Genomic DNA, 26,714 nt, shown 5'->3' with positions numbered 1-26,714 from the left:
CTAGAAATGAATGAGAATTGAACTTTGATTCCACTCTAATATTTTCCTCTCTCTTAAACTAGCCCACCTTTGACACAGTTCTTTCTTGATTGTGGAGGATTGGCTAGAACAGATAAGAAGCCAGCAATTTGTAAAAGTTATCTCAAGCTAATGACAGAATTGTGGCACAAGAGCAGGTATGTACTTACAATAATTATCTTTAAAAATCAATATATAAATATAGAAAGAGTGCAGATCTGTTTGAAGGGCTGAGAAAGTGTGGGAATCGGTTTGAGTTAAGTCAGGCGAAAGATTTGAAACTGAAATGCAGACGAGGCGATGTGGCCATCAGTGTCAGCTGCTGATATGTGAGCTGCAGTTCCTGTCATGGAGATGTGTGGTCGCAGTGCTGCAAAGCTTCCCCAGACTGTGGGCACGACAGGCAGAGTAGGCCTCGCCAGCTGCCTGTGTCTTGTGTCTACGCATAGTGGTAATATTGGTGATTATTTCATGTACTATGTTAATTTTCTTTTAGCACTGTTTAGAAGTTGTGTTTTTTGAAAAATACTGTTCACTGTGAGAGTAATAAAATTATAAAAAAATGAAAAAAAAACCTACAAAAATCTCTATTTAAACCTGTTTCTTTTTGTTTCTTTTTCAGGCCGGGATCTGTTGTGCCTGCTAATCTGTTCCAGGGAATTAAAACTGTGAACCCAACATTCCGAGGCTATTCTCAGCAGGTTAGTTATTCCTTTAAAGAGACTTACTCGTTTTTTTAAATATTTATTTATTTATTATGTATACAATATTCTGTCTGTGTGTATGTCTGCAGACCAGAAGAGGGCACCAGACCTCATTACAGATGGTTGTGAGCCACAATGTGGTTGCCGGGAATTGAACTCAGAACCTTTGGAAGAGCAAGCAATGCTCTTAACCTCTGAGCCATCTCTCCAGCCCGAGCCTTACTCTTTTTAAGGTTTATTTTATTTGTATGAATGTTTTGCCTGTGTGTATGAATGTATGTTCACTATGTGTGCATGGTACCGACAGAGGCCAGAAGATGGCACCAGATCTCCTGGGATTGAAGTTACAGGTGCCTGTGAGCCTCATCATGTGGGTGCTGGGAACTGAACCTGGGTCCTCTGAAAGAACAAGTGCTCTTAACTGCTGAGCTGGCTCTCCAGCCTCCACTTTAATACTCTTTAATAAGTAGAAAATGTTACCTTCCTTTGTTATTTCCCCATTTGCCTTTCTGAGCATTGCTCTTTCGTGTCTGTAGAGTTGGGGCTTTTGAGAAAGGGTCTGCTATAGCCCTGGCTGGTCTTGGCCTTTCTGTTTAGCTGAAGATGGCCTTGGCTTCCTCCTCTTCTCTACCTCTCGTGTGCTGGGACTACAGAGGTGCCACACCACACCTGACTGTGTATTTTTGCATTTCTGTGGATCCAGTGAATGGCTGCAGGGCCTGTTGGATGCCAGCCAGGCAGGCGTTCTACCACAGCGCTGCACCTTCTGACTTCTGTGTGCTTTCTTACTGTCATAGGGCAGTTTCAGTTACCATAGTTTATTTAGTACCATGAGAATTTATAGCTGGGCCTCACACATTCCTCTTTTCTCAAACTATACTTTTTTTGTACTAACTTTTCCCATATAAATTTCTGAATCTCTGGAGATTATAATCTAGTGCTGCAGGTAGCGGGCCAGGAAGTTGTTTTATTTAGCGTTACTGGTGTGTGTATGGAGGGGTATGCACTTGCTCGGTGCTTTGTAAAGTGGGTTGTCTTTACACAGCAGGCTCTAGGGAGTAAATCAGGCTGTCTGACTTGCATAGCAAATGGTCGTGCTTGATTGAGTATCCTTGCAGCTCAGGAATTTATATTATCAACAAGTTCTTAGGATCGATCAAGAATTTTTTTCTTTTTTTTTACCAGTTTTTTGAGACAGGTTTTGTTTGTGTAGCCCTGGCTGCCCTGGAACTCACTCTATTGATCAGGCTAGTCTTGAACTCACAGAGATCCACCTGCCTCTTCCTCCCAAGTGCTGGGATTAAAGGTGTGTATCACTACTGCCCAATAAAGAGTTTTTCTTTAAGACACAATCCATGGATGGGAAAAGCTCTAACTTAAACCAACTTACATAATATTTATTATTTTTATTTATTAATTTTTTATTGATTTTTTTAAAATTGAGTTCTACATTTTTCTCTGCTCCCCTCCTTGCCTCTCTCCTTCCCTTCAGCCCTCTCCCAAGGTCCCAAGGTCCAATTTACTCAGGAGATCTTATCTCTTTCTACTTCCCCATAATATTTATTTTAAGATGCATTTCTGAATTCCAGTTGTCAGCTGAGGAAAATTCTTATTTTCTGTTTCATCCAGTTTTCTTCCCAAAGCATTGCTTTATTTGCATTGCTTTTGGAATGCAGCGTGTTGCAGCTCTGCTGGGCGTGGACTACAGATGTACTCAGTCCGCTACTCTACCCGTGTTGTTCCTGCCCTAGGCTCCACAAGCGTTTGCTCTATCCTCGTAATGTGGTTGTTGTTGATCTGCAGGATGCCCAGGAATTCCTTCGCTGTTTGATGGATCTGCTTCATGAGGAGTTGAAGGAGCAGGTCATGGAAATAGAGGAAGACCCTCAAACACTGACTTCTGAGGAAGCAGTGGAGGAGGAGAAGAGCCAGTCGGATGTAGACTTTCAGTCCTGCGAATCTTGCAGCAGCAGTGAGAAAGCGGAGAATGAGAATGGCTCCAAAGGCTTTGCTGAGGACAGCAATGAGACAACGATGCTCATCCAGGATGCCGACGACCTAGAGATGGCCAAGGACTGGCAGAAAGAGAAGATGTGCAACAAGATCAATAAAGCAGAGTCTGAAGTAGAACTGGATAAAGATAGAGACACCGTATGTGACACAGTTGACCTGAACAGCCAAGAGACTGTCAAAGTGCAGATACATGGCAGAGCTTCAGGTGACAAGTTAATAATCAGATTGTGAGATGATAGTATTTCCTGAGCAGGGGGAGAGTGCTTACCTAACTTACCTAACTGTCACTTTTGGAACAACTCGTTCGTTTATTTTTGAGGCAGGATCTCAGTGTGTACCCCTGACTGGCCTGGAACTTACTATGTAGTCCAGGTTATCCTTAAACATATCCACCCACCTCTGCCTCTTGAATTCTGAGACTAAAGGGGAGTGCTATCATGCCTTAATTGGGGGTTCTTTAGCTAATAGACTTGAAATTTAATGCTGTCCATTTTAAGTGTTGAAATCATAAAATTATGAAACTAAAAGTAAGATAATTTTGTGGATCATTTACTTAGGAATTCATTTCTTTTAAAGCAAGGGCAAATCAGAATTCCTTTATATGGTTACATAGTAATCTAGAAAATTAGTCCCCTTGGAATTATCTCTTTTATTTCTGTTGCCATCCTGGCAAAAAGAAAAACTCAAATTTTCTTTTCCTTTCTTGCCAGGAAAGGGCATCAGATCCCACTATAGATGGTTGTGAACCACCATGTGGTTGCTGGGAATTGAACTCAGGACTCTGAAAGGGCAGCCATGCTCTTAACTGCTGAGCCATTTCTCCAGTGCCCAACCCAAATTTTCTAATCATGCATGTTATTACATTCCAATGGTTCTCACTGTAGACATAGCCAATATGTACATGAACTTTGCTAGGATATATTATATCATAATATTGGACAGTGTTCTTTTGAGAAAGGGCAAATACCCAAATGAAAGAAAGCAGTTAAGTTGCTTTACATACCATATTTATCTCTTTATACCTTTATGTGACTTTGGCTACTCTAAATTCTGTAAAATTAGATGATTAGGAAATCAGATGATGTGACTCAGTGGTGAAAAAGTAACATAAAGTTCATCTCTGTAGCAGCTGGAGAGGACTAGTAAGCAGTTCCAAGTCTCAGAGTGCACTAAAGGTCTTTCTTGACCAGTGTTTCCTTAGCGTAGGAATACTGCCTTGTGCCTTCTAGCTGGGAAACCCAGGAGTGCTTAGACTCTTTACAGACTCGCTGTGCCTAGAAGTTCTTCAGTCAGTAAATGCCTGAATGTCAGTTCTGATAACCAGACTTCCTGTCAAAAGCCAAAGGGAAGCATAATTCAGGGACAGACTGCTCCTTTATTGCTGGCGTGTGGGTTTGTTCTTAACACATAGTAACTAGATAATGAACTAAAGTAGGTCTGAGCATTTTATGTTTTAGATCCTGGGTGGAAAACTATCATGTAGTGCACAGGACCTGAAATATTCACTGTCTATCCCTACAGAAACGCTCACTACCCTCTGAAGCCTTTCTGCTTCTCTTTAGGAAGTCCAGAACAAAGCTTTCACCAGTAGCATTTTGCTATCTTCTTTAGTCATGGTTGAGGTGGTTTTTTTATTATTATTAAATTTATATTTTTTTGTGAGTGAGTGTTATGGCTACATGTATGCCTGGTGTGCAGTGAAGCCAGAAGAGGTTGTCAGATTCCCTGGGACTGGAGTTGTGGATGGTTGTAAGTTACCGCAGTTTGGATTCTGGGAACTGAACCTGGATTCTCTGCAAGAGCAGCAAGTGCTGCTGGAGTCTCTCTCCAGCCCGTGGTTGATATCTTCATCGACAGCTTTCTCTCTGCCTCTCTGTTTGCACAGTCATTCAACATGGTTCCTTGTGTTGGGAGATAGATATGCTAGGCACTAAGACTCTAGCAACAGACTGTCAGAGTAGCAGCCACAAGATCTCCTTGCTTGGTGCCTCATATAGTTAAGTTCCAAAGAGATAGTGTCCTGAGAGCTAGGTCTCATTTTTATTACCGTAAAAATAGATATAATTAACTTATACCTTAATTTCTTTTAAAAAAGATTGTTTATGTGTATATGTGTTTGCACACAAGAGTTGTTGAAACCCTAAGTGTACCATATGTTTGCAGGATCCCACAGAGACTAGAACTGGAGTTACAGGCAGTTGTGAGCTGCCATGTAGGTGCTGGGAACTGAACTTCTGTCCTCTGTAAGAGCAGTAAGCGCTTGTATTCACTGAGCCATCTCTCCGGCTCCCAATGCCTAAGTTTCTTGTTTGGTTTTCATTACTGAGTTTATTTGGGACAATCGTCTTTTCTCTCACTTAAACAATATGTGGACTGAGGGAGCAAGAGTCAGTGGTGGAAAATTTGCTTAGCATTTTTTGAGGTCTTGGGTTCCTTTCCCAGCACAGTGAAAAAAACATTTAAATAAAAACAGCGTGGGTGTGGGGGCTGGAGAGATGCTCAGTGGTTAAGAGCATTGCCTGCTCTTCCAAAGGTCTTGAGTTCAATTCCCAGCAACCATATGGTGGCTCACAACCATCTGTAATGAGATCTGGTGCCCTCTCTGGCCTACAGGCACACATGTAGGCAGATACTGTATGCATAATAAATGAATAAATATTTAAAAAAACAGTGTGGGTGGAGCTACCGAGATGGGTCTGCACTTAGAGCTTGTACGGCTTTTGTGGAGGACCCAACCTTGGTTCCCAGCCCCCTCATTGGGTGGCTCACAATTGTCTGTATCTCCAGCTCTCCTGGTGTCCAGTGGCATCTACACTCAAATGTACATATTCACACAGAGACACAGACACACAAAATTTGAAGAAATGTCTTATAAAGACTTAGGAAGCAGACATGGCAGTACATGCCTTTAGCCCCAGCTTTTGTGAGGTGAAGGTGAAGGGTCAGGGGTGGAATATGACCTCATTCCTGGCTACGTAGAGTAGCCACCCCAAGCTACATGAGACCTTGTGTTGAGAAACAAATGATTCCTTTTGTAACTCATGGGTAGATTTTTAGAAATTTTACTAAATTTGGGAAGTGTGATTGTCTTTAGTTTTGTATCACCACTACTTGCTGCTGACTGACTATAGCAGTAATGTGTTAGACATTAATTGAATACCTAGGTGGGAAAATCACTGTTACTTTGCTTAGCAAACACTTCAGTACTATTTCACTTGGCATTTGTTAACATAGACTGTCTTCAGTATATCAAATTAAGGAGTCTTTCCATTAGTTAGCATTATTGGCCACATGGAATAAAACTGCTTAATAGTTTTATTTATAATTTTAATTGAAGGTAATAATAAAAATTTAAATATTACAGAATATATCACTGACGTCCATTTGAATGACCTGTCCACATCACAGAGTCTTCCATCCAATGAAAGCGTTAATACACGTTTATCAGCAAGCCCTCCTAAGTCAGGCAACCTATGGCCGGGACTGACACCTCCACACAAAAAAGGTAAAAGAATTCCCTCACTTCAGTTCCTCAGTTTAAACTGCTGATTCTGTTGTTGGTAGAGTAATATGAAATATGTGATCTCTTAAAGTTGATAGAATTACACAACCACCATTAGAATATTTTATCTGTGGTTCTCTGCATTAAATCTTTCTCTTAAAGTTTAGTAGTGCATTTTAATATTGTATGTGCATTAGTCTCTTCCTGCATGTGTGTATGTGCACCACATGTGTCCCTGGGCACGGAGGTGAGAAGAGGGCATCTGCTCACCTGTAGCTGAAATGGACGGTTGCGAACCATTATCTAAGTGCTGGGAACCAAGCCTGGGTCCTCTGTAAGAGCATCAAGTGTGCGTAACTGCTGAGCCTTCCCAGCCCTCTTAAGTCACCTTTTCTGTGCCTTTTAACCCATTCTGTCCTACAATTTCATAATCAGATTATTGCCCTCCCCCAAGGCCTGTCACACTGACACTCTGTTCCTGATGGACCCCTGATGCCCGCCACTCCTGTTGTTCCCCTTTCCCAGAATGCCCTGTAAATGATACTACACAGTAGGTAGGCTTAGGAAATAGCCTTTTTTTAAAAAAAAAAATTATGGAGCATAATGTATTTAAGAATTGACTGCATTATTTTATATCTGAATACTTTTTTCCCTACCAAGCCACATTTCATTTGTAACCCTAAACCTCTGTTTATTCCTCATCAAGGGATTTTTGAATTGTTTACAGTTTTTGGCAATTATGAATAATATCACTGTAGATATTTGTGTATAGTTTTTATATGATCCTAAAGTTTTTGTTTGTCAGAGATAAATTCTGAGGATTGTGTTTCCTGGGTTTTATGCAAGCTGCCCGTTTTCCCGAGTGTCTGCACCATTCTGCACTGTCACCTGCTTTATATCAGAATGCTGGCATTATTTAGTGTTAAACAATAGAACTTAAAGAGGGCCCCATGTGGTAGTGCATGCCTTTAGTCCCAGCACTCGGAGGAAGGTTCATCTGCGTGGACTTGAATCCGAGGGCAGCATGGTCTAAATAGGGGGTTCTAGAGCACTCAGGGCTGCGTAACAAAAACCTGAACAAACAAACAAGTGAACAGAAAAACACAGTTGAAGGTCTTAGAGACATTTTTACAGACATGAAAACACAAGCCAGTGAGGTGGGCCAGTTGATAACACTCTTGCTGTATACAGACACGAAAACACAGGCCAGCGAGGTGGGCCAGTGGGTAACAGTCTTGCTATATACAGACATGAAAACACAAGGCCAGCGAGGTGGGTCAGTGGGTAACAGTCTCGCTGTATAAGCATGGCAACCGCAGTTTGATCCGCAGAACTCACAATAAAGGGAAGAACTGACTTCCCCGAGTTGTCTTCTGATCTCCGTATTTTACCTGTATCTACTCTGCCCCCACATACAAAACAAAAATCACCATCTATGAAAGAACTAAAAAGTCTTGGCAAAGGACCTTGTTAAGATTTTTTAAAAAGGGGAGGGTAAGATTAGAAAGAGATATTTGTAGGCTGAAAAAGAGCCTGTATCCTGAAGAATGTGTATAACATACCTCACTAACAGAATCCTTTTTTCATATGAGCCCCCATACAAAACAAGCAAGTACAGTTGGGACTGTTCTGAAGGAATGATGTGCAGGTGCGGCCCTCCTGTTTCATCCTTACATTTTTACCCTGGCTCTCCCATCTTCGTCTCCTTCCCCTGACTTGAGCGTAGATATCCCAATGATGGGGGCTAATTCCTTATTTTGCATATGGAACAAATGAGTAAACTATTAGGCTGTTTAATATTAACTAATTTCAGATTGTTTTCATATTCCCCTATGTACATTTTATGTGGCCAAGAATCATAAATACTTGAAAGCCAGCTTAAGCCTTATTTGATTTTTTGATTGGCTTCTCTAAGTAGTGATTTTTAAAAAAAATTATTTTTACTATTATTCATGTATATGTGTTTTTCCGTGTATACATGCTATATGTGTTTGGATACTTATAGAAGCTGGAAGCGGATGTAGATTCCCTTGGGGCTAAAGTTGCAAGTACATGCCTTATGTAGGTGCTGGTCCTCTGGAGGAGCACAGTGAGCCATCTCTCCAGCCCTAAAGCAATGCTCTTGGATGGCATTTTCAATTTTTCTTTAGTGTAGTAATTAAAATTTTTCGTTATGTGTGTTTGTGTACGTGTGTGTGTGTGTGTGGGGTGTGTGTGGATGCACATACCACAGCATACTTTAGAGGTCAGAGGACATCTTGTTCATTTTCTCCTTAGATCATGTGGGTCTTGGGGATCAAACTCAGGTCTGAGGCTGTACAGGAAGCATTTCTACCTGCTGAGTGTCTTGAAGGCTGAGTAACTTCTACCGTTAAAAGATTCTAAAGATGCCGGAGGGCCCAGTGGCTAAGATTGTTTACAGGGTTCAGGACCCAACAGTTACATCAGGTAGCTGTCAACTGCTTCTGACTCCAGCTCAGAAAATCCAGTGCCCTCTTTTGGCTTCCATGGGCATCCACATGCACGTACACACTGACATAGCATACACATGCATAAATAAATAACCCTTAAAAAGGAAAAGATTCTAGAGGACGCCTGGCGTGGCAGCATGTGTGGCAGCATGTGTGGCAGCAGGCGTGGCAGCACTCTCTAACCCAGTGTCAGGCATTGGAAGCCAGGGATCCGGGATTCAGGGTCAGTCGCAGAGTCATAGGAAATTTGAGGCCAATCTATACTATGTGAGATCCTGTATCAAAAAACAAAATCCAAGACAATGCAAAAATATTTTAGAGAAAAATATTCAAGGAACTAATGGTTCTTTTTAATGTTCTTTTAATTCTAGCTCAGTCTGCATCTCCAAAGAGAAAAAAGCAGCATAAGAAATACAGAAGTGTCATTTCTGACATATTTGATGGAACAATCATTAGTTCAGTACAGTGTCTGACGTGTGACAGGGTGAGTATGAGGGAACCATAGCACACAGCATTTTCCTGTCAAATGACTTAAGAACCTGAAGAAGTCAAAGAGTTAAATGCCATTGCAGACCATGCATACATGTTTGGTGTGTGTCAGTCAGGTGGAGATGGGAGGGATGACACAAGTCCTTTGGAAAGGACCTTGGCTCTCTGTCTCTTTTGGTTGCATAGAAAGGTGAGAAGTTGCCTGGCAACAAGGTAGTTAACAGTGCTTATTCTCTGAAGGCTGATGAAATTAGGTGTGCCTGGAAATGGTTGTGTTCACAAGCAAAGGCGATTAAGTGTGTGTCTTACATTTGGTTTTGTAGGCAGCTTGTAAAGACATAGGTGCTTCAATAATAAAGATAATGCCAGATTCACAAACACAAGAAAAAAACTGACAGACGTCTGTGTCTCAAACATAAATTAAAATTATTGTGAGGGTTTGACTAACACCTACTCTTTGGAAATTCTTAGTTCTCACTTCAGTGCAGGGTGGGTATGGTTGATGAATGAAATACTGTCTCAGAAGCAAGAGAAATATGCTCTCCTTTATTGTGTCGGAATGTTAAGTCAAATGGAAGTGTTCAGTAGGCCATGTTCACATAGACAGTATATTACCCAGAAGTGTTTTTTACTTGTGGTATGTGGGTAGTGCTACAGCTAAGGATAGACACATGTGACTGTCATGTAGTGAGAGCCTATCTCCACAGGCATCGTAGTCATCTAAGTGTGTGCGTTTACACTCCATGGTTGCCTGAAGCCGTGTATCTTCCATGGTTCATTCCTGCTGTTAATGCTGGTCCATAGCAGGGCTGGTTTCTTCTTCATCCTTAAATGTTTAAACAACATTTAAGACTATTTTCAGCCTGCAGTTTCTGTACTTGGGAGGCTGAGGTGAGAGAATGACTTGACAGAGTTTGAGAACCTCATGGGTCATAAAGCATATAATAAGACCCAGTTCTGCATGTCCCCCTTCCCCACACTCAAAGAATCTGCGTGCCAGTCTTCAGCAGCCAGACGGCTGGATCTGCTGTGCTTTTTAACACTGTAACACCTCTGATCCATAGACAGAAATACCAGTAGCTTATATGAAGATTGCATTTGAAACAGCACCTGGTACAAAGCAAGCCAGGCTCTTTTCTGTCTGTAGTATTCTAAAAGCACTATGCTTGTTGTTTATATTTGTTTATTATAATAACTTGTTTTCATCTTTGGAAGAAATCTAATCTTATAAATAATTGTGCTGGGTCTTTCCATCCATTAAAACCAAACACTTGCAGGTGTCTGTAACCCTCGAGACCTTTCAGGATCTGTCCTTGCCGATTCCTGGCAAGGAAGACCTGGCCAAGCTGCACTCCTCCAGCCACCCCACCATAGTCAAAGCAGGCTCGTGTGGTGAAGCGTATGCGCCACAGGGCTGGATAGCTTTCTTCATGGAGTATGTGAAGAGGTGTGTATTTCTTTCTTTGCCTTGACTGATTGTTGGCTGCTGCTTCTGCTGTACTAGCAGAACACTTCCTTTTTCTTCTTCAATGATGTTTCAGGTTTGTTGTCTCATGTGTCCCTAGCTGGTTTTGGGGTCCAGTAGTAACCTTGCAAGATTGTCTTGCTGCATTCTTCGCCAGAGATGAACTTAAAGGTAAGAACTGTAATCACGTTTGTGGCTGGTTTTGTAGGGAAGCTAATGCTGAGGTTTTGGGCAGCTTCAGCAGGACTTGCTTGTATGTGCATGGGGGACCTTCCACGGCAGTGGAGATGCGATGAGAATTTATATACATTTCTCTAATACAAATGACAGACTTTGAAGATGTGTGATTCAGAGATGGGAGAACTTATGAAGACAATGGATGTCAGATGTGTTTTGAGTTGTCTTTACATCTTCAGCTTCTCTGAAGGTCCTCCGTTTTTCTTGTGTGTTCAGCATCATGCTTGGACATATCACATATACATCAGATGTCAGTCTGGGCATATCACAGACTACCAATAAATTCTGTTTATTGAACAAAAGAAGAGACTGTTTTCTGAGTTAGTGTGTCAGACTGAGAGGAGAGGGAGGGTGGTGATGGTAGGTAGGGAAGTAAGCATGGTGAGTTCACTGTCGCTGTTCTGTGAAGTCCACGTTGGGCACATCTGGGAACTGAGAGGAGTTTGCTGGCAGTTAGATAGTGACTAGGTCTGCTCTGTTTGCAGGTGACAATATGTACAGTTGTGAAAAATGCAAAAAGTAAGTAACATTGCTTTTAGCTTTGTATTTTGTATTTTTCTTGGCTATCTGAACTGGGCACATTGGAGTTATACTTGATGCTATGTCTGGAAAATTCTAGGCCAGAAAGCCTTCCTCCAAAAATAAGAGACTGGTTATTTTATAAAATATGTTTAAGGTAAATGTTTAGTAGTCTGATGCAAGATGCTATTAAATGTATGGATTTTGATGAATGAAGTTAAGTTTGGGAGTTTGCATTAACTATATTTTAAAACAAAGTGACTCTTTTGAATTACCATGGTAACTGGAGAACAACAGGATGGCCAAGTCTCATTTTGTTCATATCTGCTACCAGCTTCCTTTTCTGTCTCGTAATAATTTTCACTTTTAAAAACCTCTTTTTGGACTAGGTGTGGTGGCACACACCTTTTGATTCCAACATAGGGACCTGCCAGCTTGGTCTAGGTAGTGTGTTCTAGGCCAGCCAGAAGGCAACAACTACAGCAAGCAAAGTAAACACCTCTTGATGATGTCAGAAAATTTGAGTAGAAGTTTGATAAAGACAAGTATTTTTGGTGTAGAGAGAATTGGAAAAATTTTCTGAATCTCTGTAATAGAAAAACTCCTAAGAAAAGCTGAAATCTTTATTTTTAATTTTTATTTTATGTGTATGAGTACTATGCCTGCATGTGCGTATGTACAGCAGGTATGTGCCCAATGCCCATGGAGATCACAGGGGGGCACCAGATCCCTGAAATTGGAATGTGGGTGCTGGGAACTGAACCCCCGTCTCCTGCAAGGGCAGCACATATGCTCTTAACTGCTGAGCACCTCTCCAGCCCCTCCAACTGGAGTCTTCACAGACGGAGAAGCTGCTGCAGCCACAGCTGATGTTAGCCTGCAGCTGTTGGCCCCTTATGCTAGAGTGGAGTGCAGCAATGTTAGCCAGTCATGCAACCATCAACGAATCGATCCGTTTCTCACCACACAGAAAGGGCCGTGCCTAGTTTTACAGCTGAAAAGAAGCTGAGTCTAGGAAAATATCTCCCCGTGAAGCCAGCCATGCCAGCTAGAGGAAACAGCAATGAGGGGAAAGAACCAGTGTTCGCCCCAGATCCCCAGTGCAGATAGGACAAGTGGTCATTGATACTGGTTAATTATTATAATCTTTGGCTCAAATTTTTCTCCAACATTTAAGAGTAAAGGTTTCTAGTCCAAGTGTGATATTTATGTATTTTGTAATGGGCCTGGTGTGGTAATGCAAGCTTTTAATCCCAGCTCTTAGGAAGCAGAGGCAGGTGGATCTCTGTCAGTTTGAGGCCAGCTTGGTCTACAGAGTGAGTTACAGGAATGCCAGGGCTATGTAGAGAGAACCTGTCTGAAAACACCTGAAATGAAAAAGGAGAATAAAGGTTTTCAAGCCAGGTGTGTGGTAAATGCTGATATTTCAGCACCGAGATAGGAGGATTATAAATTTGAGACCTTGTCTCTAAAGCAAGATAAAAAGAATAACTATATGACCCTGAACTACTGATCTTGAAGAGCTGGAGTTTGCTCTGTGTAGTATCTGCATGTTATAAAAGCGTAGACAGTGTCCCATTTCAGTGCTGTGCTTTTAAACTCAGGAGCTCCTGTATCCCAGGCTGCCTTCAAGCTTCTTAATGGAGCCGAGGCTGACCTGGAGTGTCTGATTTTCCTGCTCTACCTCCCAAGTACTGAAACTATAGGCATGCGCTCCCACGCATGACCGGTGTAGTGCTGTGGATGGACCCTGAGGTCTGTGTGTGCTAGGCAAGCATGACACATAGCTAGTCTCTGATGGAACCTAAGTCTGTGGGTGCTAGGCAAGTCAAAGCATTGTGCAGTGATTTTTTTTTTTAGCTCTTTATTACTATCTTGGTATAAGTTATTTTTTATGGGCTGGAAAGATGGCTTAGTGGTTAAGAGCATTGCCTGCTCTTCCAAGGGTCCTGAGTTCAATTCCTGGCAACCACATGGTGGCTCACAACCATCTGTAATGAGGTCTGGTGCCCTCTTCTGGCCTGCAGGCATACATGCAGAAAGAATATTGTATACAAAATAAATAAATATTTTAAAAAAGTTATTTTTTATGATAAGGGGCATTTTATTGTTAGGGTATTTAGTGTATAAATATGTACATAACTAACTCGGGATATGCTACTCTGATAACTTTTTTCTTGACATCTTCTGCAAGATTTTTGTGTGTAATAAATGTTTTGTAGATTTATTAGTTTTTCTTTTTTGCCTTTAGGTTGAGGAATGGAGTAAAGTTTTGTAAAGTACAGAAGTTTCCTGAGGTATGACTTCTTTTTTACTCATTCATAAAATGTGGTCATGCATTAACGTCACACACTGTAGTAAACTCGGCATGGCTGAAGCATCATGTGTACCGTTAGGATTCATTTTAGGAGGCTGGGTTAAATATTTGAGCATTTTTTAACAGTGTGCTGTTGAACAAGTCACCAGACATTGTGGGGTCTTACAGGTCTGAAGTGCACAGTCAGGAACCAGTAGCACTGATCTTGGGAAGAGGAGCCCTGCCCACTCTGTCACACTGAAATTATATCTGGAATCATGTTAGAATTCAGGATGATGTTTCACATTCCTACTTTGATTATGTAAATACTTCAGAGACTCTTATTGAGAATATAAGATGAGATGAGACAGGCGCGGTGCCTCTGCAAGTCTCTTGAGTTTGAGGCCAGCCTGGGTCTACATAACGATTAACTTCCAGGCCAGTCAGGACTACACAGAGAGACCTTTAAAAATGGAAGAAAAAAAATCCAAAAACCAAAATACAGTATTTAAAAATAAACATTTAAATGACTCTAATTGTATTTGATTGACTGCCTCATTTTCTTTCTTATAACACAGAACTTAATTGTCCTTCTTAGCACTTGTAAACATTCCTAACCATTTGGATGCTGGTTATACTTTTAGATCTTGTGTATTCATCTGAAGAGGTTTCGGCATGAGCTGATGTTTTCTACTAAAATCAGCACCCACGTGTCCTTCCCTCTGGAAGGCCTGGACCTGCAACCGTTCCTTGCAAAGGACAGCCCGGCGCAGATTGTGACCTACGAGCTCCTGTCAGTCATCTGTCATCACGGGACTGCGAGCAGTGAGCACAAAGGCTTAACATTTGTTTTTGATTTAAAAACATGTATCTAAGTTGATTGCTTAAATAAGCCCCACTTGACCAAAGGAAGAAAAATTTAAAAACAGATTTTAGTCCTTATTATCAGAAAACAACAGACTTAACCCTAGTGAATAATGACCATTTAGGAAAATAGTTGTAGTGGCACATGCCTATCATTGTCATACTCCAGGGCTAAAGCAGGATTAGGAATTCAACACCAAAAAAAAAAAAAAAAAAAAAAAAAAAAAAAGTCAGCTACCTAAAACAGGTACCAGGAATACAGGTTCAGTATCTAGCTCGATCTTATTGGCAAACATTGAATGCCAACTAAGTTCAAGACCAGCCTGAGTAGCTGAGACTTTCAGACAAAGAACTCCACATTTAAGGTGATTGTAATGTTAATTGCCCTAATTATATCTTCTACTCCACAAATATGCACAATTATTATGTGTCAGAGGAGGCATTTGAGACGTTAGATTTAAGACTAAATATTTTCCCTAGACTATTCGGAATAACAATTATAAGGTAACAGCTTTAACAGGGTAGGCTTTGTACAAGGTTTTCAGGGCTACATGGCCTAGGGCGAGTGTGGTGGAACACACTTGTGTTCTCAGCACTTGGGAAGCTGAGGTGGGAGGATTGTTAGTTCAAGACCAGCTTGGGCTATAATAGTGAGGCATTATAAAATAAAAGGTTAAAAGTCTGGTGCTTCCTGTCTTCTGTCAGTGCTGAACGCAGTCTAACCCAGTAAGGCTACAGAGGCTCTGTAGGTGTGACACGGAGACCCTAACAGACACTTTTCCTTGCAATTCAGGTGGGCACTACATCGCTTACTGCCGCAACAATTTAAATAACCTGTGGTATGAGTTCGATGACCAGAGCGTCACTGAGGTTTCCGAGTCCACCGTGCAGAATGCTGAGGCCTACGTCCTTTTCTACAGGTGACGGACTGTCATGACTTGGTGAAGAAAGGACATCTCTATAGGATCTGCACTTCTTAGACTTTGCAGGGCTTATGAGTGACAATGAGAAATGTGCTCTTATGAGTAAGAGAAAGAAGCTGCTCATAGGTGACCCCCCGTTCAGGAAATTAGACAGGCAAAGGGATATATTGTTTTAGAAATATTTTTGTTTTTAAACATTTATTTTTTTAGAGGTTGACTTAAATTTATTTTATGTATATAGGTATTTTGTATGTATGTAAGTCTGTGCACCACATGTATGTCTGCTGCCAGGAGGTCAGAAGAGGGCATCAGATCCCCTGGAACTAGAGTTAGAGGTGGTCGTGAGCCCCCATGTGGGTTCTGCATATCTAACCCAGGTCCTGTGCAAGAACAGCAAGCTGCTGAGCTGTCTCTCCAACCCCTCATCTCTTTCTTTAGCATTTATTTATTTATGTGTATGTGCATGTATGTTCCTGCAAGTGTGCACTGAAGTTTGTTTATGGGTTCTGGGCATTGAACTCCTCTGGTTTGCTGGCAGGCACCCTTACCCCTGAGCATCTCACTGGCCTAGGATGTTTGTTCGTTTAAAGTATATAAAGTCAGAATTAAATACAAAATTTCTTCTTTAAATATCCTGTAGCAAAAAAGGTATTACTGTAAAAATCTTTGATATATTTCTGTATCTTATAAAAGGAAATGGTAGATACTGGAACAGGAAGCAAGAATGCAGCTCAGTCGTGTCCCCCCCCCCCCCCACTTGATCTAACACTGAAATGTCTACCTTGTACCAGGGGTTCCATAGATACCCATAGTTAAGATTCAGTGCTGACCCCCAGGGTAATGTATAATGTATTGAGCTGTGGGACAAAGACTATTTCTCTTGAAAGTCCTTAGGGACTGATCAGCTCTGTAGTAACAGTGTGTATCTTAAGTCTGATAGTGAAGAGCTGCTCTGCCTGTTTAATGTGGTAAAATGTGTATTAACTTCAGTGAATCTTTGTCCTCCACAGGAAGAGCAGTGAAGAGGCCCAAAAGGAGAGGCGGAGGATATCAAATCTGCTGAACATAATGGAGCCTAGCCTCCTTCAGTTTTATATATCTCGACAGTGGTTAAATAAATTTAAGACCTTTGCTGAACCTGGCCCTATCTCAAATAATGACTTTCTCTGTATTCATGGAGGTAAGGAGTGTGGTTATGTAAACAGTGATAGAGGGTCGCTGTTAAATCCTTTGCAAATTAATAAAGAGCCATGAATTTCCCCTCCTCACATCCCCATCTGGACCTGAGTGTATTTGATTCCTTATGGTTCAGAAATAGGCCCTGTGAGAAACCTAGCACTAGAGCTAAGAATGCCAGAGACTGTCCCATGTTGTGAAAGCTTTAATTTTGAGTTAGAGTCAGATACTTGGGTGACTAATTACGGTCGAGTGAGCCCTCTTCATGCACGTCTCCTGGGAGGGCTGTTCCTGGGCAGTGTGGTTCGTACCTGTCTGTCTTTGGTGAATAGGTGGCTTTCTAAAGTGAAGCATGTTTGGGATTTGTTATATGTAACGTACGCCTTTGTGATGGATGCGCTGTTACTGTCTGGTCCTGCAGTAATAAAGACCTTTCTGTGGACACTTGCACTGACCTTTATGGTCGCAGACTTGCTGTTGTTAATTATTTTTGCAATGAAAATATAGAGGTGGGAATAATATCCTGTATTGTATATAGAGACCTAAAGTTGCATTATTTCTGAGTTTAATGATTCCAGTTAGTGATTGAACACATGCTTGGTTTGCACAGGGTCCTAGCCTCAAACCCTAGTGCTGCCAAATAAATAAATAATTCTGAATGGGTATTTCAAGGCATATGCTATGCTCTTCTTTAGGAAGCATAGTTACCAGAAATGCTTTTTACTTATGTTTTTATAAGGAGAGATTTAAGAACAGTGATTAAAAGCCAGGTATGGTTATATACTCCTGTAATCCCACTATTTGAGAGTCTGAGACAGAAGAATTTCTGTGAGTTGGAGGCTAGGCTAGGCTACAGAGTAAATCCCTGTCTCAAAAAAAAAAAAAAAAAAGGATTGGCCAGTCCAGTCACCATTAAACATGACCTCATTGATAGGCCGTGGAGGCTTTACCCCTTCTTGCCCCTTCTGAATGGAGCCGGAGGAGGAGTGGATGAGGGGGTAGGCAGAAGGGAGGTGGGGGGAGAGAAGAGGGAGGAGAAACTGTAGTCAGTATGTTAAATAAATAAGTAAATGGATAAATAATTAAATGAAAATGACCTTATGTGCTGGGTGGTGATGACACACGCTTTTAATCCCAGCATTCTGGAGGCAGAGGCAGATCTCTGTGAGTTCGAGGCCAGTCTGGTCTACAGAGCGAGTTCCAGGACAGCCAGGGCTAGTTACACAGAGAAACCTTGTCTCAAAAAACCAAAACCAACCAACCAACCAACGGCTTTCTGTGTGGGAGTGTTTGCTTTACTTGAGTAAACTTCTGATTTAGTCTTAGCACTGCAGAAGTCAGTCATTGGAAGTCATATAGAGAAATAAAGAGAAAAAAATTAAGTACACTTGTTTAATATGTTTTTTAGGTATTCCTCCACGAAAAGCTAGTTACATTGAAGACTTAGTTTTGATGCTGCCTCAGAACATTTGGGATAACCTCTATAGCAGGTTTGTTCTTGAAATTCAACCCTATGGTGTCGTAAAGGAAATGAGAGCAGTTACAAAAGGGTTGGGTTCTGTCACAGTTGCCCAGTGTTATTTGATGCCTAGGAAGAACATTCCTTTTCTTAATTTATTCACGCTAAAGTATTAGTAGGAAGACTTTGTTTGTGGGGCCCTAGTCTAAATAATGGTAATTTTTATGATTATCCGTAGCATATATGTTGTAAGTATATAACTTTTTGTACATTAAAGATGTTACATTTCCCCAATACCAAAATTTCTCATAGTTGTACACTACACTACTAAAATTGGATATCTTCCCAAATTATAGTTTTTAAATGTTATTTCCATACTAAGCATTTTAAATTAAATATTAAAAATGCACTCATTAAGTGCTTCTAACTCGAGCATGGGAAGACTTCATTTGATTAAAATTTGCTTGCATAACTAAGAATATTTTGTGCTAATCTTTGAACCCTTTTCACTCTGGTCATTTCTAATACTGTAGCAGAGGCAGCTGTAAGGACAAGGTGAAATGTAGATAAAACAGGATAGGTGTCACATGGGACACAAAGTGGAGTTTTTAATGTGATTTTTTTGTATTACTTTGAGAATTTTACTATAGGATTTATTCTTTAATTTTTTATTTTTTTAAAAAGTAATTCTGTGTATGTGTGCTATGCTATGCTATGCTATGCTATGCTATGCTATGTATGTATGTATGTATGCATGCATGCATGCATGCTATGGAGCATGGGTGGAGACCTGAGGGTGGCTGGAGGGAGACAGTGCTTTGAGTCCTTCATGGGGTCCTGAGGAACAAACTCAGAACTTATTTTATATTTTAAGACCTACTGCGCCATCTTGCCAGCCCCAGGATTTACTTGTAACTGGCAATTTAAACACTAATTAAGAAGCTAGCAGCAGGGGCTGGAAAGATGGCTCAGAGGTTCAGAGTACTGCCTGCTCTTCCAAAGGTCTTGAGTTCAATTCCCAGCAACCACATGGTGGCTCACAACCATCTGTAATGGGGTCTAGTGCCCTCTTCTGGACTGCAGGCATACACACAGACAGAATATTGTATACATAATAAATAAATATTAAAAAAAAAAAGCTAGCAGCAGTGACCTCGAGCACGGGCCCTCTCTGCAGTTGTGACCTGCACTCTCGGTGTCTAGGTATGGAGGAGGACCTGCAGTCAACCACCTGTACATCTGTCACACCTGCCAGATTGAGGCCGAGAAGATTGAAAAACGAAGAAAAACTGAACTGGAAATTTTTATTCGGGTAAAGATGTAACACTTTCAAATTGTAAGTTGTGTAAGCTAGAGATGGCCAGCCGGCAGTCGGCGGTGAGAGAGCCACAGTGGGCGTCAGGTCCTACCTGCGCGGCCGTGACAGCCCTGCTGGGTTCTCCACAGTTCTGCTTCTCTTCTTCCTGTGGGCGCATTTCTGTTTCCTGTGCATTTGCCATGGCAAGAAATTTTACTTCCCAAATTGTATGTTCTCTCATTAGAGTTGTCTGTAGTCTGTGCAGGCTGTAGCTGGTTGTGGCTGTTGATTGCTAAAGGAATGTTCATTCTCGAAGGATCTGGACCCTCAATAGTCTTGTTAGATTTCTGTAAGGTTAAGTTTTAACCTCTGGTTAAAGATTATAGAAATACTGAATAGTATTTGTACTCAATTTAATGTTGGATCCTAAAAGGATTTTCCATGTTGTGCCTTTTATGAATTGAACTTAATGACAAATGACACCTTGAAAATAGCTTTTGCATAGGATTTTGGGTTGGAATCATCCTGAGAAGTTTGTATAAAACCTAAATCCAGTCAGTGTCCCTTTCAGGATACACAGAGAAGGGAGAGAATACTATGGCAGGATGGAGGGCAGATTGAAGTGAAAACAGCCAGCCATAGGCAGCCCTTGAAGGAGGAAGAAGTGGAGCCTCTAAATCTCCAGGAACAGTGTTCTGAGCACTTTGTTGTTGGATGCTTGTCTCCAGAACTGTGAAAAAACAAATTTCCCTTTTCAGTTACAAATTTTGTGATCATTTATCATTGGAATATTCTACAGAAAATGCAGTTTCTGTTAAAAAAATTTTTTAAGACAAGGTCTTTTTATTGTTGTTTTTCAAGACAAGGTTTCTGTGTAACCCTGGCTGTCATTGAACTCACTCTGTAGATCAGGCTGGCCTGGAACTCAGAGATCCACCACCGCCTGGTTTAGGACAAGTCTTCATGTATTCCTGGCTGGCCTGGAACTTGCTGTGTAGACCAGGTCTGCTTGGTCCTTCTCCCGAGTGCAGGGGTTAACGGAATGTGCCAGCATCCTCAACCCCATGCCATTTGTTTTCCAGTTCTCAGTCCCTTTGCTCTGTAGTAGTCACTTATATACTATAATTTGTGAAGTAGTCACTGTAACTGAGCTTAATCATGTTAGCCAGTTCCAGATACTAGGTGTTTGACTTTTTCTCTCTGTAGCTCAACAGAGCATTTCAAGAGGAGGACTCTCCAGCAACTTTTTATTGTATCAGTATGCAGTGGTTTAGAGAATGGGAGAGTTTCGTGAAGGGTAAGGATGGAGGTAAGTGCTGAACTGAAAGTTTCTTAGCTATGTTTTGTTTGTTAATTCTGTGATTATTGGAGATTATACCAGTGAACAAAAAAGATCTATGATTTCAGGGAACTTATATTCTAATTTATAGTCTTATTGCTATGAACTTGTCATTACTATTTATGGCAAGAATAAAAGAATTAAAATTGCCTTTAATTTTAATACCTGGCTAGACAGGTGACTTGGCAGTTAAGACTCAGGGGACAGAATCTGTGTCAGTCAGCTCATCACCACCTCTCGCTCCAGCTCCAGGGGAGTCTGACACCTGTTTCTCATCTCCATTGGCACTGGCACACACATCCCATACACAGATACATAAGTAAACTTAATCTTAATGCGGAAAAACTTTAGAGGCCAGGTTGGTCTACATAGTAAATGCTGTGTAATAGACGTCATCTCAGAAAAACCACCCTCTCCCCACCCGGAGAAAGAAAAACCTTAAAATATCACATAACAGGATGGTGAGTAAATTATAGTTTATCTAGTACAGTGGAACACAGCGTGGACCTTTTAAAATAATTATGTATAAAAATTTGAGGGTAAGGCATGGCACACGCCTTTAATCCTAGCACTGAGGAGGCAGAGGCAGGGACAACTGAGGAGTTAAGGCCAGCCTCTTCCACATAGCCAGGTTCAGGCTAGCCAGGACTATATAATGAGAATCTATTTCAATACTAGTACTACTATCAGTAATAATAATTTGAAAATAAGCTATTCTTCATATGTTGAGTTGCTTAAAAAATGTATGTATGTATTTGAATTTCTTGGTTTATTTTAAGTTAGCAAACACAGTGATGGACTTAATTATGGCAGTTTTAAACATAATGGCATTACACTTAGTTCTACTGGTCCTCCCTGACTACCTCTTCAACGGTATTTTAAGCAATGCATAATGCAAAAGCAGACCATGCATATATTAAAACCATATGCCTACTTTTCTGTAAGATTTTAGTAATTTTTCTTCCTCGTGCCTGTTGGGAGCTTTTGAGAATGGACAAGTACTCTACTTTCATGTTCAAAGAAAAGAGGCTTTCTAATATTTCATTTTATAATTTTAGTTTAAATAACAAATTTAGAACTGAGAATTTATAATTTATTTAAATTACAAAGGTTTTTTTGTAGCATTAAAAAACATTTGATCTGCAGTTCCCAGTGAGCAGGTAAGAAACTGCATTAGATTTTGTTGCTGAGCAACCTCTCATCTTTCTTGGTTGTTTTTGGGTCAATTGAAATCCCCAAAGCTGGGGAGATACTTAAAATAGATGGCATTTCATAAAAAATACGTAAATAACTAACTTGACTTTATTGGTAGTTCTCAGTTATTTCAGCTATAAAATTATGTAGTTCTTTGAAGCATTTCTTTGAACGTATTTATCTTCTAATTCTTTTATCATTTTGATTTAGATCCTCCAGGTCCTATCGACAACACTAAAATTGCAGTCACTAAATGTGGTAATGTGATGCTCAAGCAAGGTAAGTTTGTTTAATAAACACACACAGTTTCTTTTCTGAGACAGGGTATCATATACCCCAGACTTGCCTTGAATATGCTATGTAGCCCAGAATGGGTTTAACTTGCGATCCTCCTGTTTCTCCCTGCCACGCATGGGGATCTCAGGCCTGCACCAACATGCTTTAATTAATACTGAAACCTTTACTTGTGACGATTCCTCACTGGTAGAAATACTAACCAATCATCCTGTTATTTTTTTAATTAACCTAATTCAGAGATGTTCAGGCTTATGGTAGAACAAAGGGTGAGAAAGTTGTGTGTGTTAGTTGTGGGAGGGTTTTAGAGCTGTTAGTAAGAACTAGGAATACGCAACTCTAGACATTTAAAATATTATGTGTTGTTGCTCATATCTGTGCAGTATATTCATGTTTGTAAACATTTTTTGCATACAATTTTAGGAGCAGACTCTGGTCAAATTTCAGAAGAAACATGGAATTTCCTGCAGTCCATATATGGTGGAGGGCCTGAAGTCATCCTCCGGCCTCCAGTGGTTCATGCTGACCCTGATGTACTGCAAGCAGAGGAGAAGATTGAAGTAGAAACTCGATCGTTGTAGTTTTGAGGGTACAGAGCTCTAACGAGGAGTCGTCCTCACTCGCACACGCATTCAAATCATTCCTTAAAGCATGTTTCTTTGATTTTCACCTTTTATCACATTTATTCCTTTGTACTGGGCATTATGAGAGGGTCTGTTTAAATGTGTAATATAAGTTGTTAATATTTAATGCTAAATAACTTGCCATGATGTCTTTCAGTGCACTGTTTGGAAGAAACGGGACACTTGGCCATTAGGTTCTCTGACCTTTGCTCTGGGCAGATCCAGGTGCCCTCTTCAGTGCTGTAAAACTTCTGCTTGAAAACCTTGTCATTACCTAAGCCAATCTTTTCAGTTCTCAAAACAACCTAATTTAATTGTATAGTTTTGACATGGCTTTGCATAGGAAGGAGCATATTTTAAATTGAGAGTAGTGGTCAGAAAATTGTTAATTTCCTAAAGCTCAGGAAACATTAGGGTATTAATTCTTTTGCACTGTAGCATACAAAATTGCATATTAAAATTTACAAAATGTCTTTTGAATGTAACAGGATGTATTTAGTTTGAATGGGATTTGTCATCAGATAATCAGTAACTTATTGCTGCTTATAATGTAAAATGTTAAACTTTAATTCTGTAGACCTGAATGGTATTCATTAATGTCAGTAACTTAAAAAGTCTTAGTTTTAGGCCACTTTTTATTTTGAGAGCATGAAGTATAGAATGTGTCAAATGAGACTGTTGATAAAGCTGAAACCACTTGCAAAATGATTTTTTTAATGAAATGCACAAAGTCTTTTTAAATAATAGAGTATGCATTGCTGTTTGCTTGATTATGTGATGTGCAGAGCTTAACTGTATTCCAAGTACAAACATGCTAGGTGATACTGAGGCTATGCAACAGCATTCACGATGTGTTGTTTTTGTGTGGGGTAGCCACACGGTCTAAAAACAATGTTGTTAAAACCCATTCAATAAAAATCATTTTAAGATGTGTAAACTGAATGTTGAATTTATTTGATAGACTTTTTTAAAAGGGCATGAAATTTGTTAATATTAATGCTTTTCATCATATTTTATTTGACAACATGCAACAAAGAAGTTCTTTGCTGTAATAAAGTTTATTAAACCATTTCAAGATGGGCAGCATGGTGGTTGGCATCTGTGTTCAAGTACGAGGCTCAGGCTGTAGGAATTTGAGTTTGAGGCCAGTGTGGGCTGTGAAACAAGACTGTCTCAAATGGCAGCAAACTACAAACAAAACCTGTCAACTGTGGGTTAGGAGTAGTAGTTTTCTAAGTCTAGCACTCTTTTTCTTCTTCAATGTAGGATCTTATGCATGTTAAACACTATCATGTTCTGCCAGCTGGTGGTAGCACACACCTTTAATCTTAGCACTCGGGAGGTAGAGGCAGGTGGGTATCTTTGAGTTCGAGGCCAGTCTGGTCTGGACAGCGAGTTCCAAAGCTACAAAGAGAAACAAACCCTGTCTCGAGAAAACAACAGCAAAATAGATCTTATGGCTACAGCCCCTTAACAGAAGGTAGCCAAACTGTCCTGTGCCCATTTGCATCTTGTCCAGTCCAAAGGCCTAAAAGTAGTGTACCTCACTAACTGCTGGTAATGGATAGTCAGCGCTGTTCCTTGATGGGATGTCAAGTCCCTAGGGGACACTGCTTCAGGAGACTGAGTGCAGTGAGCTCAACAGATGAGCCAATGGCTAACACAGATAAGAATGGGCTAATATAAGTTATAAAAGTTAATAAAAAGCCTGAGCTAATGGGCCAATCAGTTTATAATTGATGTAGACCTCTGTGATTTCTTTGGGATTTAATGACTGCAGGAACCGGGCAGGACAGAAAACTTCTGACAATAGGACATGAAGTATATCTCATTTTGAAGTACCATCCAGCTGAGGTGTGAGATGGCTGGACCCTTCATCATACCATGTGATATAGGTGCCAGCATCACCCATGGGCTAACGCTATCGGTTTATTCTGAATGGACTGAGAGAAAGGAGACCCAGTGGGACAGAGCAGGTTGCTAGGGGCATGCCTTGGAAGGCTACACTTGTTGCTGACCTCTGTGTCCTAGCTGTCCCCAAGGGTCAGCAGCTTTTCTCTGCTATCATGTCTCTGCCCTGTCCCAGGTTAAAGCAATGGGGTCAGTTAACCAAGGACTAAATCTTTGGCAAAATAAATCTTTTGTTTCTTGTTTTTCTTCAGTATTTTGTTATAAGGATCAAACCACAATGTTTTTATCATTGAGTTACACACCAACCCTAGCATTCCTTTTGAGAGACTTATTGAGAGAATAATTACTTTTGAGAGAGACTTGAATGTTTCTTCAATCTGAGTGAGGGCTGTGGCTGAATCTTGAGCATTTCAAACTAGTACTCAGCACTTTCAAGATCAGTTGATTCAGAGATGCACCATGCACTCTGTCTCTCTTCAAGGGTCTCAGAATCACTGAAGAAAGACCCCAGACTTGAATGGTATGTACAAAGTGTTTATTCTCCAGAAACTACCAGTATGCAGGGTCGACCACTGTACAGATGGTGACCCTGAGAGCAAGCACAATTAGGGGAATTCCAGGAAGTTAGGTCATCTTTAACATGATTGGTCAAGCAGGTAACAGTTAAGCTAGTATACTTTTGACTGGCTGAGGTTACTTTTCCCATCCTACCTGGGCAAATCTGGATGTGTTTCAAAGGGATTGCAGGAACTGTCCTTATTTGGTCATTGCTTTGAGACACTGTGGCAAAAACAGGCCTTGTACATGCTCTCTCCCTGTCCCTGCTGTCAGGGGTGTTGTTAACAGCACTGTTTAAGAAACTGAAACTCAGGCCTGGTTTGTAAAACAGAGGAACTTTAGACCTCTCCTCTCCCTCCCTTTCTCTCTCAGAAAGGGCCTTACGTAGCTCAGGCTGGCCTCAAATTTGCTTAGTAGCCTATAATTCCACACTGCGAGGCAGAGGCAGAAAACCAAGTGTTCCAAGCTACACATGGAGCTTTAAATCAGCATGGACTATAGAAGGTCTTGTCTCAATAAAAACAAACTCCAGAGCGTAATACGTGTTTTGTCAACAAATGTGAGCAAAGTCACAGGTTGGGTCTCAGGTAGCAGATGTTTATAGACTGGCAGTGGACTTGGGATTTTTGGAACATAATCTCATAGCCAGAGATTTAGGTCAGCGTTTCCACAGCTCATAGTGGCAGTCTATGTGCTATCCACTCAGAGAAAACGCTTCCCTCCATTACTGACGGCGGGCATTACTTTCCTCAACTTCCAACACAGCGTATTTGAAGGCAGGTGTTAGGGATTGAACTCAGAGCTCAGGCTCGGTACGCACACGCTGAGCTACGTAAACACACCTGAGCTCCAGCAACCATCATTTTTTACTACGTGTTGAGCCATTTGACGGAAAAAGGCCCGGAGAAAAGTTAAAACGTCCCGCCTTTAAAGTTTCTATATCCTTGGTGGCCAGAATACTTACAGAAAACGGCTAGACGTGCCGTCTAAAGGTGCGCTCTTGGGAACCGGGTGGTCTGGACCACCCTCCGACAGGCTTCTGAGCCCTGAAACCCGGGAGAGAGGTGGGGGCGCTGGGGCTCTGGGGTCGCGGTCGGCCCTAGGCAGGGCATGAGCACAGGCAGGAGGCGGAGAGCATCGCTGAGCCGGGGCTGCTCTCAGGAGCACACCCAGGGCAGCCTCTGCGGGCAGCCCGGGCGGCCCCCACCACGCCGGGAAGCGGCCCGGCGGGCCCTTCCTCCGGCCTGCGCAGCCGCGGTCACCACCAGGTGGCGCCGTGAGCGCCCGGCCCCACGCGCCTCAACCGGAGGAAGGAGGGGACCGGAAGGAGCCGCCGCTGCTGCGGGAAGTGGAGGAGCGAGA

General features: G+C 41.3%; 1 protein-coding gene and 1 long non-coding RNA gene across 5 annotated transcripts in view; one reads left to right on the top strand and one right to left on the bottom strand.

Moving 5' to 3' along the window:
* Positions 1 to 23,820, top strand: part of Usp33 (ubiquitin specific peptidase 33) — a 46,292-nt gene extending 22,472 nt beyond the window's left edge. For 2 of the 3 annotated variants that reach the window (XM_085677525.2, XM_085677526.2), the window contains 17 exons: positions 63 to 176; positions 641 to 719; positions 2,526 to 2,940; positions 6,100 to 6,240; positions 9,080 to 9,192; positions 10,475 to 10,644; positions 10,739 to 10,833; positions 11,385 to 11,418; positions 13,670 to 13,715; positions 14,359 to 14,539; positions 15,372 to 15,498; positions 16,512 to 16,681; positions 18,086 to 18,167; positions 19,340 to 19,448; positions 20,640 to 20,742; positions 22,177 to 22,245; positions 22,684 to 23,820. In XM_085677525.2, coding sequence (XP_085533651.1) covers positions 63 to 176; positions 641 to 719; positions 2,526 to 2,940; positions 6,100 to 6,240; positions 9,080 to 9,192; positions 10,475 to 10,644; positions 10,739 to 10,833; positions 11,385 to 11,418; positions 13,670 to 13,715; positions 14,359 to 14,539; positions 15,372 to 15,498; positions 16,512 to 16,681; positions 18,086 to 18,167; positions 19,340 to 19,448; positions 20,640 to 20,742; positions 22,177 to 22,245; positions 22,684 to 22,841 — 2,206 coding nt within the window. In that variant the 3' untranslated portion in view covers positions 22,842 to 23,820. The remainder of the gene's footprint in view (positions 1 to 62; positions 177 to 640; positions 720 to 2,525; positions 2,941 to 6,099; positions 6,241 to 9,079; positions 9,193 to 10,474; positions 10,645 to 10,738; positions 10,834 to 11,384; positions 11,419 to 13,669; positions 13,716 to 14,358; positions 14,540 to 15,371; positions 15,499 to 16,511; positions 16,682 to 18,085; positions 18,168 to 19,339; positions 19,449 to 20,639; positions 20,743 to 22,176; positions 22,246 to 22,683) is intronic. The other variant, XM_085677527.2, reaches the window with a different exon arrangement.
* Positions 2,114 to 26,703, bottom strand: LOC125412780 (uncharacterized). Of its 2 annotated transcripts, XR_014997509.2 has the most exons (4): positions 26,317 to 26,703; positions 19,546 to 19,780; positions 8,466 to 8,983; positions 2,114 to 2,797 (listed from the first exon to the last, which is right to left on the bottom strand). It is a non-coding gene; the product is annotated as an uncharacterized LOC125412780 (long non-coding RNA). The 2 variants fall into 2 exon arrangements; XR_007235697.3 differs by lacking the exon at positions 8,466 to 8,983 and having other exon boundaries at positions 26,317 to 26,660.
* Positions 26,704 to 26,714: the final 11 nt, after the last annotated feature.

Source organism: Myodes glareolus, chromosome 17 (assembly GCF_982192425.1).
Source record: "Myodes glareolus chromosome 17, mMyoGla1.1, whole genome shotgun sequence".
NCBI lineage: Eukaryota > Metazoa > Chordata > Mammalia > Rodentia > Cricetidae > Myodes > Myodes glareolus.
This window is presented reverse-complemented; position numbering and strand designations above follow the sequence as displayed.